At 35.9% G+C, this 14,232-nt stretch overlaps 1 protein-coding gene across 1 annotated transcript; it reads right to left on the bottom strand.

Moving 5' to 3' along the window:
• Nucleotides 1-1,024: 1,024 nt before the first annotated feature.
• LOC138329400 (peptide chain release factor 1-like, mitochondrial) lies at nucleotides 1,025-14,178 on the bottom strand. The gene is made up of 8 exons (XM_069276361.1): nucleotides 14,044-14,178; nucleotides 10,242-10,870; nucleotides 9,346-9,434; nucleotides 8,352-8,538; nucleotides 7,556-7,719; nucleotides 2,314-2,431; nucleotides 1,884-1,959; nucleotides 1,025-1,431 (listed from the first exon to the last, which is right to left on the bottom strand). The coding sequence occupies exons 2-8, from the start codon at nucleotides 10,798-10,800 to the stop codon at nucleotides 1,137-1,139; spliced, it is 1,488 nt and encodes a 495-aa protein (XP_069132462.1). The 5' UTR covers nucleotides 10,801-10,870; nucleotides 14,044-14,178; the 3' UTR covers nucleotides 1,025-1,136.
• Between the last annotated feature and the right edge of the window lie 54 nt (nucleotides 14,179-14,232).

Below are 14,232 nucleotides of genomic sequence, written 5' to 3'. Positions count from 1 at the left end.
CAAAGTGATTAAGGGGTAGTTTGTATAATGAGCACACACCCATAACAGGTCGTCGGTATTGTAACAGTTGAAAACGCTCTTGGATGGAATGCAATTGAGGTTTACCACGACTAGATATACACGGTTTTCTTTTGTGTTGCAAAGTTCCAAGTACGACCCTTTGTGGATTTCCTGGACAGTAGATGGAGTGATACTAGAATAGGCAGAACTGATTAGCTGCTGCTAAAGTGTGCTAAACTGAAACACCCTGAAGCTGATGGAAAAGTTTAACAACTTTGAGTTGAATATTTTCAATATCGGAGCAAAGCAGAATGTAAGAATGGACGAGATAAAGCTGTAACTGTTTCGGTAGTCAATTAAGATGAGCTGCGGTTAGTATTAGTGAGTATGGGTCATGGATTTACATTAATCTGCCAGAGTAAAAAGTCACCCAGTTTGATATAGAAAGTGGAACAGGAGAAATCCTACATCCTTGAGTATGTTTATGATATCACTAACCAGCTTGAGGGGATGCAGATACAGCCTGTACCATGTGTTTGCAGAGGACATATCCTGTCTGCCTGTACAGCAGCTCTTCATCAGGGCAGATATCATACTCAGCTACTTTTAACTTTTTTTTATCATGGATACTCCAACAGTTACTATCACCATGATCGTATCCACTTCTGAACTATGTCATGGCAAAACTGGAAGCTCTTTTTGTGGCAACAGATGCAATAGGTAGTTCAGACCTTTAATAATGTGAATCAAAAGAATTGTATAATGGTACAATGTGGTTGATTGTGTGGCTTTGAAGTTGGGAGTCGTCCTCTTCATAAACTTCAAATGAAGTATCTGTAGGCCTGTGGTTGGTCAGTTGCTGAATTCTCTCCTGAAATGTCTTGAGTTTTACTTGCATGACATCGTTCAGGAGTCAACATTACGACAGTGATTGTAACCTCTAGAATTATCGAAAATGTCATGTTATGTGTTATCAATAATTCAGTTCTGTTATGAACTAAAAGAAGAGCACTACAATTATCAATTTTTTCTAAAAAAATTCTTTTCATACTTTATTTCAATAATTTATCAAAGTAGCTTTCCATGTCATATAATATTTAAAACATAAAACATTTGCGATTCTAAGTACATGTATTTTATTTCTTTGTGCTGACTTTTTTAGTGTCCTTTGTCTCAAACTGATCCAGAATTTCCTCGATGATGTCCTCTCGCGCTGCCTGTTGCAGTTTTCGGTTAAGAAAGTCCATATCTTCACCACCTTCAAAGAATGAGTCAATGTTAAAGAGATTCTCGTGTAACCTGTGGTCTGTGATTCGATCCTGGTTGAAGTTGTATGTACGAATTTTCTCTGATCTTGCAGCTGAACCAACCTGTAACTGTCTTTGAGCCTTATAGTCCAGTTTCTGTGCTGTTAGATGACGGGCATATACCCTGAAACATATATAACAATTATCATGTCAGTTTTCATTATCAATTGCTACATCCAAAAGGATTAAATGCTTGTAAGTTACATGTTACTCCATAAGGAAAATATAACTTACATTTTAACATCTTTTGATCTGATTTTCACTATAGCTGTGAGTCAAATATAACATGCTTTGATCTGAATTCCTCCAAAGTCTTGTATCAAACATAATTTAATGTTGGAACTTTTACACTGGTGTTTATCTTTATGAATCACATCATGTAAAACTATCATGGGTTTTTTTAACATTTTCACGAGTATCAGATTTCACGTATTTTGGGAAAGCCGCAAATTTAGCAAAATTTACACAACATTTAGCAACCATTATGTATTTCTCAATTGCTCAATAGTTAATGACCAGATGTTATAAATTCATAGTCCTGAACTGCTACATAGCAAATAGTCTAATTTGACTTACTTTGTTCTGAGTTCCTCCATCGCATAGACCTTGTTGGTGACTTGGGACCTTTCTCTCTGACAGTACACCACTATACCTGTATAACAGAGTCAGTCATTGTTGATGATATTGTATAACCATGGCAACATAAAGAGATCTTTGTAATACGTACAATCAGTTTTCACAGTTATGTACATCTTAACTTAGTATATAATATATACACAACTTCATTTTTCTCAAGAATCTAGATCAATTTTTATCATTATGATTCATACCTTCACATTTAAGTAAATTCTGTAAATAAAAGCAACATAATCTGTTCTGAGGTTAAACATTGTACGCTAATTAATTACCTGTAGCCAGGCTGTAATTATCATTATATTAACTATAAGTAATAATAATATATAAAGTTACCTGTAGCCAGGTATAACAATACATGTAATCAAGTTACCTGTAGGCAGGTGTGTCAGTCTTACAGCACTTTCTGTTTTGTTCACATGCTGTCCTCCTTTTCCTGTGGCAGTCGTTGTTTCCACTTTGATCTCTTTAGGGTCCAACACCATGTCAATCTTAAACAAACCAACACAGTTAAAGCTAGAAGATCAATTTTGAAATAATTCTGACATGTAACTGTTTAATTCCTACTGGCTATGGATAACTTTCATTGGGTCTATTTCTAGGTCTTAGCAGGACCTTAGGAACATTACCTCTGTAGGTTTCTGTACCTGTAGGTTTCTGTAGGACCTTAGGAACATTACCTCTGTAGGTTTTCATAGGACTTTACATTACCTCTGTAGGTTTTCATAGGACTTTACATTACCCCTATAGGCTTTCGTAGGACCTTAGGAACATTATCTCTGTAGATTTACCCGTTTTCATAGGACTATACATTATCTCAGTAGGTTTTCGTAGGACCTTAGGAACATTTCCTCTATAGGCTACGTAGGACCTTAGGACCATACATTATTTCAGTAGGTTTTCGGAGGACCTTAGGAACATTATCTCTGTAGATTTTGTAAGGAGATTTTGTAAGGACCATAGGACTATACATTATCTCAGTAGGTTTTCGTAGGACCTTAGGAACATTTTCTCTATAGGCTTCATAGGACCTTAGGAACATTACCTCTGTAGGTTTTCATAGGACTTCACATTACCTCAGTTTGTTTTTCGTAGGACCTTAGGAACATTACCTCTGTAGGTTTTGGAAGGACTATACATTACCTCTGTAGGTTTTGGTAGGACTATACATTACCTCTGTAAGTTTTGGTAGGACTAGACATTACCTCTGTAGGTTTTGTTAGGACTATACATTACCACTGTAGGTTTTGGTAGGACTAGACATTACCTCTGTAGGTTTTGGTAGGACTATACATTACCTCTGTAGGTTTTGGTAGGACTATATATACATTACCTCTGTAGGTTTTGGTAGGACTATACATTACCTCTGTAGGTTTTGTTAGGACTATACATTACCTCTGTAGGTTTTGTTAGGACTATACATTACCTCTGTAGGTTTTGGTAGGACTAGACATTACCTCTGTAGGTTTTTGTTAGGACTAGACATTACCTCTGTAGGTTTTGTTAGGACTACATTACCTCGTAGGTTTTGTAGGACTATACATTACCTCGTAGGTTTGTAGGACTACATTACCTCTGTAGGTTTTGTTAGGACTAGACATTACCTCTGTAGGTTTTGTTAGGAGTTAGGACATTACCTCTGTAGGTTTTGTTAGGACTATACATTACCTCTGTAGGTTTTGGTTAGGACTATACATTACCTCTGTAGGTTTTGTTAGGACTATAATACCTCTGTAGTTTTGTACTATTTACCTCTGTAGGTTTTGTTAGGACTAGACATTACCTCTGTAGGTTTTGTTAGGACTAGACATTACCTCTGTAGGTTTTGTTAGGACTAGACATACCGAGTTTAGGACAATACATTACCTCTGTAGGTTTTGGTAGGACTTGACATTACCTCTGTAGGTTTTGTTAGGACTAGACATCACCTCTGTAGGTTTTGTTAGGACTATACATTACCTCTGTAGGTTTTGGTTAGGACTATACATTACCTCTGTAGGTTTTGGTAGGACTAGACATTACCTCTGTAGGTTTTGTTAGGACTATACATTACCTCTGTAGGTTTTGGTAGGACTATACATTACCTCTGTAGGTTTTGTTAGGACTATACATTACCTCTGTAGGTTTTGGTAGGACTAGACATTACCTCTGTAGGTTTTGGTAGGACTAGACATTACCTCTGTAGGTTTTGTTAGGACTAGACATTACCTCTGTAGGTTTTGTTAGGACTATAGACATTACCTCTGTAGGTTTTGGTAGGACTAGACATTACCTCTGTAGGTTTTGTTAGGACTAGACATTACCTCTGTAGGTTTTGTAGGACTATACATTACCTCTGTAGGTTTTGTTAGGACTAGACATTACCTCTGTAGGTTTTGGTTAGGACTAGACATTACCTCTGTAGGTTTTGTAGTAGGACTAGACATTACCTCTGTAGGTTTTGGTAGGACTAGACATTACCTCTGTAGGTTTTGTAGGACTAGACATTACCTCTGTAGGTTTTGTTAGGACTATACATTACCTCTGTAGGTTTTGTAGGACTATACATTACCTCTGTAGGTTTTGTAGGACTAGACATTACCTCTGTAGGTTTTGGTAGGACTATACATTACCTCTGTAGGTTTTGTAGGACTAAGACATTACCTCTGTAGGTTTTGTTAGGACTATACATTATCTCTGTAGGTTTTATTAGGACTATACATTACCTCTGTAGGTTTTAGTAGGACTATACATTACCTCTGTAGGTTTTGGTAGGACTAGACTTTATCTCTGTAGGTTTTGGTAGGACTATACATTACCTCTGTAGGTTTTGATAGGACTAGACATTACCTCTGTAGGTTTTGGTAGGACTAGACATTACCTCTGTAGGTTTTGGTAGGACTAGACATTACCTCTGTAGGTTTTGTTAGGACTAGACATTACCTCTGTAGGTTTTGTAGGACTATACATTACCTCTGTAGGTTTTGGTTAGGATACCTAGGATACATTACCTCTGTAGGTTTTGGTTAGGACTAGACATTACCTCTGTAGGTTTTGGTAGGACTAGACATTACCTCTGTAGGTTTTGTTAGGACTAGACATTACCTCTGTAGGTTTTGTTAGGACTATACATTACCTCTGTAGGTTTTGGTAGGACTAGACATTACCTCTGTAGGTTTTGGTAGGACTATACATTACCTCTGTAGGTTTTGGTAGGACTATACATTACCTCTGTAGGTTTTGTTAGGACTATACATTACCTCTGTAGGTTTTGTTAGGACTATACATTACCTCTGTAGGTTTTGGTAGGACTAGACATTACCTCTGTAGGTTTTGGTAGGACTAGACATTACCTCTGTAGGTTTTGTTAGGACTATACATTACCTCTGTAGGTTTTGGTAGGACTAGACATTACCTCTGTAGGTTTTGTTAGGACTAGACATTACCTCTGTAGGTTTTGGTAGGACTAGACATTACCTCTGTAGGTTTTGTTAGTAGGACTATACATTACCTCTGTAGGTTTTGGTTAGGACTATACATTACCTCTGTAGGTTTTGGTAGGACTAGACATTACCTCTGTAGGTTTTGGTAGGACTAGACATTACCTCTGTAGGTTTTGGTAGGACTATACATTACCTCTGTAGGTTTTGGTAGGACTATACATTACCTCTGTAGGTTTTGTTAGGACTATACATTACCTCTGTAGGTTTTGTTAGGACTATACATTACCTCTGTAGGTTTTGTTAGGACTATACATTACCTCTGTAGGTTTTGTTAGGACTATACATTACCTCTGTAGGTTTTGTTAGGACTAGACATTACCTCTGTAGGTTTTGTATAGGACTAACTGTAGGTTTTGGAATTCTTGTAGTTTAGGACTAGACATTACCTCTGTAGGTTTTGGTAGGACTAGACATTACCTCTGTAGGTTTTGTTAGGACTAGACATTACCTCTGTAGGTTTTGTTAGGACTATACATTACCTCTGTAGGTTTTGTTAGGACTATACATTACCTCTGTAGGTTTTGGTAGGACTAGACATTACCTCTGTAGGTTTTGTTAGGACTATACATTACCTCTGTAGGTTTTGGTAGGACTAGACATTACCTCTGTAGGTTTTGGTAGGACTATACATTACCTCTGTAGGTTTTGTTAGGACTAGACATTACCTCTGTAGGTTTTGGTAGGACTATACATTACCTCTGTAGGTTTTGGTAGGACTATACATTACCTCTGTAGGTTTTGGTAGGACTAGACATTACCTCTGTAGGTTTTGTTAGGACTATACATTACCTCTGTAGGTTTTGGTAGGACTAGACATTACCTCTGTAGGTTTTGGTAGGACTAGACATTACCTCTGTAGGTTTTGGTAGGACTAGACATTACCTCTGTAGGTTTTGGTAGGACTATACATTACCTCTGTAGGTTTTGGTAGGACTAGACATTACCTCTGTAGGTTTTGGTAGGACTATACATTACCTCTGTAGGTTTTGTAGGACTATACATTACCTCTGTAGGTTTTGGTAGGACTATACATTACTCTGTAGGTTTTGGTAGGACTATACATTACCTCTGTAGGTTTTGGTAGGACTATACATTACCTCTGTAGGTTTTGTAGGACTATACATTACCTCTGTAGGTTTTGGTAGGACTAGACATTACCTCTGTAGGTTTTGGTAGGACTAGACATTACCTCTGGAAATTTTGGTAGGACTGTACATTATCTCTGTAGGTTTGGTAGGACTAACATTATCTCTGTAGGTTTTGGTAAGACTGTACATTATCTCTGTAGGTTTTGTAGGATATACATTACTCTGTAGGTTTTGGTAGGACTAGACATTACCTCTGTAGGTTTTGGTAGGACTAGACATTACCTCTGTAGTTTTGGTAGGACAATACATTACCTCTGTAGGTTTTGGTAGGACTAGACATTACCTCTGTAGGTTTTGGTAGTTAGGACTAGACATTACCTCTGTAGGTTTTGGTAGGACTAGACATTACCTCTGTAGGTTTTGGTAGGACTAGACATTACCTCTGTAGGTTTTGGTAGGACTAGACATTACCTCTGTAGGTTTTGGTAGGACTAGACATTACCTCTGTAGGTTTTGGTAGGACTTTACTCTGGAAGTTTTGGTAAGACTGTACATTATCTCTGTAGGTTTTGGTAGGACTAGACATTACCTCTGGAAGTTTTGGTAAGACTGTATATTATCTCTGTAGGTTTTGGTAGGATTCTATTATCTCTGTAGGTTTGGGTAGGACTAGACATTACCTCTGGAAGATTTGGTAAGACTGTACATTATCTCTGTAGGTTTTGTTAGGACCATATATTACCTCTGTAGGTTTTGCTAGGACTAGACATTACCTCTGTAGGTTTTGGTAGCACTAGACATTACCTCTGTAGGTTTTGGTAGGACTAGACATTACCTCTGTAGGTTTTGGTAGGACTAGACATTACCTCTGTAGGTTTTGGTAGGACTAGACATTACCTCTGTAGGTTTTGGTAGGACTAGACATTACCTGTGTAAGTTTTGGTAAGACTGTATGACTAGACATTACCTCTGTAGGTTTTGGTAAGACTGTATGACTAGACATTACCTCTGTAGGTTTTGGTAAGACTGTATGACTAGACATTACCTCTGTAGGTTTGGGCATGACAGCCACTGTAGCTGTACTCGTGTGGACTCTCCCTTTCTCTTCAGTAGCTGGTACTCTCTGTACACGATGCACACCGGACTCAAACTTAAAGAACTTGTAAACATTATCTCCACTTATAGTAGCTGACGCTTTCCTGATACCACCTGTGTCAAAGACAATTAGAGTAAATGTTGTGGAGTTGTTGGAGTGGAGTGTTCTACATGCATGTGTCAATCTAACAGAACCTTTATGAAGACACATTGGTGACCAAATAATGCCACATTCACACTTGTACAATTTCCTACAAACTATTCTGTTCTTTTATAAATCGAAGAGTACTTAGATTTTACTTTGGTATATGTTTCCTATCTCCATATTTCTCCTAAAATCCCCAAATATTTAATGGAATACTTACTTTTTCTAATATATTTTCCTGACAATTTTTCTAATATATTTTTGACAATTTAAGTAAGAAACTAATCAGGGATATTTCAGAAAAATAACTGAAGAAAATGAGTTGTTTTACGCTAAAATAAGGTTACATTAAAGTGGTAATTTACACAGTAATCCAACACAATATGTATATCTAATTAAGTAGTTGGGTTAGGAGAGCTATTACCAGGTGTTGCTATGATTTACTTGGTGGATAATGGGTTTATGGTCCCGCTACCAGATACATTATGGTATGCCGGATGATTTAGGAGATAGGGAAACCAATTAAATTGCTTTTGAGTACAGTATATTGTAGACTGTCGATTTAATTTCTAATAATCATAATATGTAATTTACTAATTACCACATGAAGTATCATCATCATAGATATCCTCTTCAAACTGCCAGTCTTTGTTCCTTGCCACTCCACGGTACATCTCGAAGAGCTCCGCAGCAAATAACATGGCTTCCTGTCCACCTATACCTTGGGACACTTCAAGTATGATGTCATTTTTGTCCGTCCTTTCCTCAGGTATAATACAGGAAAGTATCTACAGCAACAAGCAAATTCATTGACTTTTAAAAATCATTATTCCTTGCTTTCTGAGCAAGTGGTACACTATATAATGTATGTAGGTAAACATGATTGAGGTTAACCTATAAAGTAATATTTGTTGAGATTTTTTTAAAAGAAACCCTGATAACTGAGAAAATTGGTTTTCTTCGATTTGTGGGCCATGAAACTCTTCCAAATAATGTCTGTAGCTTTGTAACAAAGTTGCAGGTAAATTGGTTTGAAGTTACAGCCATTGCATGGAAATGGCAAAAAATATTTTTTGTGAAACATTCTGCCAAAAAACACTGTCTGCATGTGATTCCGTATTCACACTTTATAAGGTAATCACCCCAAGTTTGAAGAAAATTAAAATGCTTTATAAACAGCGACTGGTGATAAAACTCATAAATATCTCAAAAATTGATGCAATTAGAGGATAGCAAAGCATATTTATTCATTTCTGTATGAAAGGTTTCTTTAGTAAAACAACACTTTTCACCACTTTTCAGTCCACATTGTATACAAACAGATTCAACAAAATAATAATAAGAATTGAAATATTTACAATCATGATATTTTAAAACGACATTCAGCTGTCAAACTCATATCAAATTGAAACTTAATTTTAAAAATTCAATTGTTTCAAAAGAATTTTTATTGTTTAAATTTATTTTATTTCACATAATACGGAAGTATCTCCACTGTCATCAGTACTATTAAAGTCAGCAGAAAAGAAGCTGACTGACTTCACACAAATAAATGATGTAACAATTGTTGGAAGATGGGTGTATTACATGTATACCTGTTGTTTTAGGTCCTCTATTTGTGTGCGGTATTCTCTCTTCTCTTGCTCTGCCATGTAGCGAATCTCCTCATCATTGGGATCCAACCCTGGAGATAGAAGGGTAAGAAATAAGTTACAATGTTGTCAATGGTATTTTCAACTGAATACATACCGGTACCATGTAGTTACATACCGGTACCATGTAGTTACATACCGATACCATGTATGTAGTTAGCATTAAATTGCTTGATTTAGATAGGTTGTAGGAGTAATCTCCCCTTTGACATTAAATAATAGATAAGTATAAAGTAGAAGCACTGTATTTCATTTTGCTGAATGTTGCAACCTGGAAGTCAAATACCATTGACCTTGTCACTATAATGACATTGCTATAGTTATGATATGAAGGTGACCTAGCTCATAACCAATAATGGTTATTGTCTTTATTGAGTCATTTAAGTTGATTTAAGTTGAAAAGAAAACATAACTGTTGTTTTGTAAATGCTGTATTCGGCCCAATACACGCTTAAAACAAAAGAAAAATCCAGGGGTGCTTATAAGAACCAAATGTGGGCTATATATAGCCTTTCAAAATATCATGGCAAGAAAAAAAGTAATCCATAAATCAATTTGCAAAAGGAAATCGGATGAAGAGACTTAAGGTTTTCATATTTTCAGTTTCATTTAATTTGAGGTAAGTGAAATTGAGAGCTCAAAAAGGGGGAGGGATCTTATAGTACTAGTGATGGGGATGTTTATTGGGTTGAATACGGTAGATCTCCAAAATACCAATCTGATAAAAATCATCTTTGTTTACTAATAATTACCTAACTGTTCAGGCAACTGAGGTAACAAACAAACCATAAAGATAATTTTGATGAAATTGTCAAAATACAAGAATATTTATATTTTACCTGAAATCAGTGTCTTTAGAGATTCATAATCTTTCAGTTTCTGTAAAAAGTCTTCCCGTAATTCCAACACAGGCTCCAAACGCTTCATATGCATTTTTTCACTTTTCTCCATGTGTGATTTCTTTTGTAAATCAACATGCTCATCGTTCAGCTGATCAAGGTATTTTTGTAAAAGTTCTAAGGACACACGACTGCCAGATACTGAATAACCACGACAATGAATATACCCATTTGTTTGTTTTACGTTTGGGCAAAGTAATGAATTAGCCTGTCCATTATATATTCCAGATAAATTTAAAAAACATCTTGATGACTTGCTGTAATTCTGTGATGTGTAATTTATTTTACATGCTCTGAAACCACAATTAGAGTTAAGAGGTGTCCATCTCACAAGTGGAAAATAACCAATGCATCTTGTTAATCTGTAATGCTTAATTTCGTTGTGTTGAAGAACATTTACACATTTATGAAGTCCTCTTTGCTGAAACCATTTGGTCACTGTTCCTGTAAGCCTCCAAATTTTAACAAATGATTTCTGCCGGGTGAAGGAAGACGCCATCTTATTATTATAATGAATTGACTTTGTAGCTATTGGATCATAAACGTCCTTGTATCCGGTGGTTACACATCTAAAAAGGAAGCATTAAAAGGCCAATATTATAAATAAAGTCCATAATGGAAATCGGTGTTACAACTTTAGCACAGTCGAATCGGAAAAGAATCAAATATTTTTTAAGGTGGCGACTTTAAAGGGCCACTACCTTTCCGAAACGGCTTTTAATTTTTAAAATAGGAATGTAAAACGAGATCAATAATTTTGAAGAGCCGCAGAAGTTATTAACTATACGTTTACTAGCAAACTTATCATCGCCTTCAGAACTATTTAATTAGAATAAATAAAATGTTAATTTTCATAACGCGGGTCGTTTTATGTTTCCCACCGTCGTCCTAAATGCCGCGCGGTAGTTGACTATCACTGCGCCAGACGACAAAACAGCGAAATGAATCTCCACTGTTATCGTACATTAGACAGGAAATCTTGCATATTTTTGGTGTTGTAACCTCATCTTAAGCCATCGACATATATTTTCTTTTGTCATTAATGTTTTAAGAAACCTTTAAATTTTGCTCCGGAAAGGTAGAGGGCCTTTAATTAAAGTTACTAAATCATTAGATTTACATAGATTTCTTAGGGTTTTTGACTTCCTACAAACGTTCTTATACCTGAAATTAGAAAGTTTTCAAAATTACAACATTTAACTTGAACTATTGGCAATGTTTATCAACGTTAAAATATCGCCAAACACAACAAGAAATTGTATCTGTCGGCATTGAATGTTTACAACGGAAAGAACCGAGTGCATCTTTGAGTTCGGAATCGAGGTCGCTGAAAATCTCATCCGGCTAATGGATATAGATGTAATAACACCACTAAGAGGCAACTTATATTTTATCGGTTACATTGGCTGATTAAGCGTAATAGCCGATAAGAAACGTAATGTGGGGGGGGGGGGGGGGATTGATTCTTTAATTCAACACAGATGAGTTTAACGATGCATTTTGATGAATTCAGTTGCGAGCGTCGAAGACGCGAGAATTTGGTGTTTGAGGGGTCCGGGGGTCTCCCCGGGAAATACATTACGATTTAGAATTTTACGATGCATTTTAATGAATGTGGGAGCGCCTGAAGGCGCGAGCTTTGGGTGTTTGAGGAGGTCCGAGGGTCTCCCCCGGGTAAAAATATTAGATTTATTATTATAACTTTAAATAAAAAAAAGTATTATGTTAATAACGCTTTAAAATCATTAAAATATATCGTAAAACTCATCACAGCCATTCTAAATCTAATATTTTTACCCGGAGGAGACCCTCGGACCTCCTCAAACACCCAAAGCTCGCGCCTTCAGGCGCTCCCACATTCATCAAAATGCATCGTAAAATTCAAAATCGTATTGTATTTCCCGGGGAGACCCCCGGACCCCTCAAACACCAAATTCTAAGGAAAGTCCATTAGACGGATAAAGACTATAACTAGAGATATATAGGGAATGCCCATTAGACGGATAGACATTATAACTAAGGATATACAATGTATACGGAATGTCAAATATTGATATAATGATAAAAGAAATACACGTACTTACTTAGTCCGCTAAACATGCCTATATTATTAGTTTTTCGCCATTTTTTCCTTATTATGAAGTCTATATATTAGGCCATTTTTTTTAAAAGCCTGATAATATTGGCAGGTTTAGCGGAATAGTAAATAATATCATGACAAATGAAAATAAAATAATGGTAGAAGCAAGTATAAAACCATATAATATAATGAAAACCCTTCTTTATGGCTACAAAAACCTGTACAGTATAGGATTATTTACACTTAGAAACTCTTCACAAAAATTTTTGCATACGTTTCAACGTTTATTATATTAACACAGTAATCAGGAACCTGTAGTCGATAAATTTGTGTTTTCCGTCGATAGTAGATATGTCCATTAGAAAGATGAGATTTCCTTCGATCGGATGTTTGGAATGTTCACCGCGTCGCGCATGCACATAGGGGTTGTTTACACTCGCCGAAAAATTATAATATGAAATAGTGACTAGGTCGGTCCTATTTATTTTCAGTTTTTCTCCATTTTGAACAAAATTGTTATACAAACTTTTAAATATTGTTATTAACACAAAGTACACAACTTTTACAATTAATTTAAGTCCTATAATTCTTTTTATCTTTTATTACATGATTTTTTAGCGATTTAGTCCCTTTAAGTGTCCATTTTTTTTATTTTGAACAAACAGGGCATTTAAAAAAAAATTGTGGATAGAGTGGGGAATCTAAAAATAAAAACACTTCTTGGGTTTCTGCCTACATCATTTTGAGGACTTGAGATCAATAACATTGAAAAACTTTAAAAATGTGTTTTAGATTGCCCTGTAAAATATTTACCCTTGGTCAGGACCTAGGGCAAAAAAAAAAATGTATGTTTCAGGTACCCCTACTTACCCTAGTTTTTACTTCCGACCCTAGCTATTTTATCACAAAAATGTAGTGTGTGAAGTTTTCAACTTAAGATTTTTACGCTTGCTTTAAGTTTATCCAGATAAAGTTAAATTATGGTAATGAGAAATAAAAGACTTTTAGCCAGCCTAAAGTCTGAAAGACAAATTACTTAATAATGTAGTAATAAAGCAACTCAACCCCTCCCCCACCCGTCCTAAAAAAATAAAATAAAATAAATTCCCGACCGACCTACCCTATTTTTTTCAGTCGTGTAACCTGAAACATGCATATAATTTTTTTTGGCCTAGGCCTAAATCACATTTGCCTGAGTAGACTTTGCTAAGAAATTTAAAATGTGTACAAATGGACTTGCAGGAATTCAAATAGACCAAAAATATAACCCATTTGGTTGGTGCCATGTCAGGATTATTCCAGACATTCGGTTTCTTGTAGAAAGAATTACAAAATGCGGTTCAAAGATGGCGGTCGTGGCGGCCATCTTGGATTTCGGATCGATACGAAAAAATCGCAACACTAGTTTAGGCAGGACCATAACAGGATCATTTTATACAAGTCTGAAAATAACACTTGTAGAATTTACGAAGGAGTTTAAAATTAGTTTTATTGGATTTTACTGGTTTCACAGTGCGTTTTTGCAATTGTTCATCGACATGTAGATATTTTCTTTGATATTTAAAAGAAAACTTATGCTTCCTTAACTCTAACTGTATATTTCTAAATATCATGATATATCGTTCCTGAAAACTGAATAAACATAAATAACCTTTCACTCACCGCGAACCTCCTCGATATGCGTGTTACATGGGCGCAGACATCTTGGTTATGACCAATTATAGAATTCGTATACGGAAAGAAATACTATAGAAATGATCATAATTAAGTATGCAGCCTCTAATTTGAAAGTATTTACGATTTTTTTCACGGCAAAGTTATTGCACGACTTTGACTTTTCATTGAAATGCA

Source organism: Argopecten irradians, chromosome 8 (genome assembly GCF_041381155.1).
Source record: "Argopecten irradians isolate NY chromosome 8, Ai_NY, whole genome shotgun sequence".
Lineage (NCBI taxonomy): Eukaryota > Metazoa > Mollusca > Bivalvia > Pectinida > Pectinidae > Argopecten > Argopecten irradians.
This window is presented reverse-complemented; position numbering and strand designations above follow the sequence as displayed.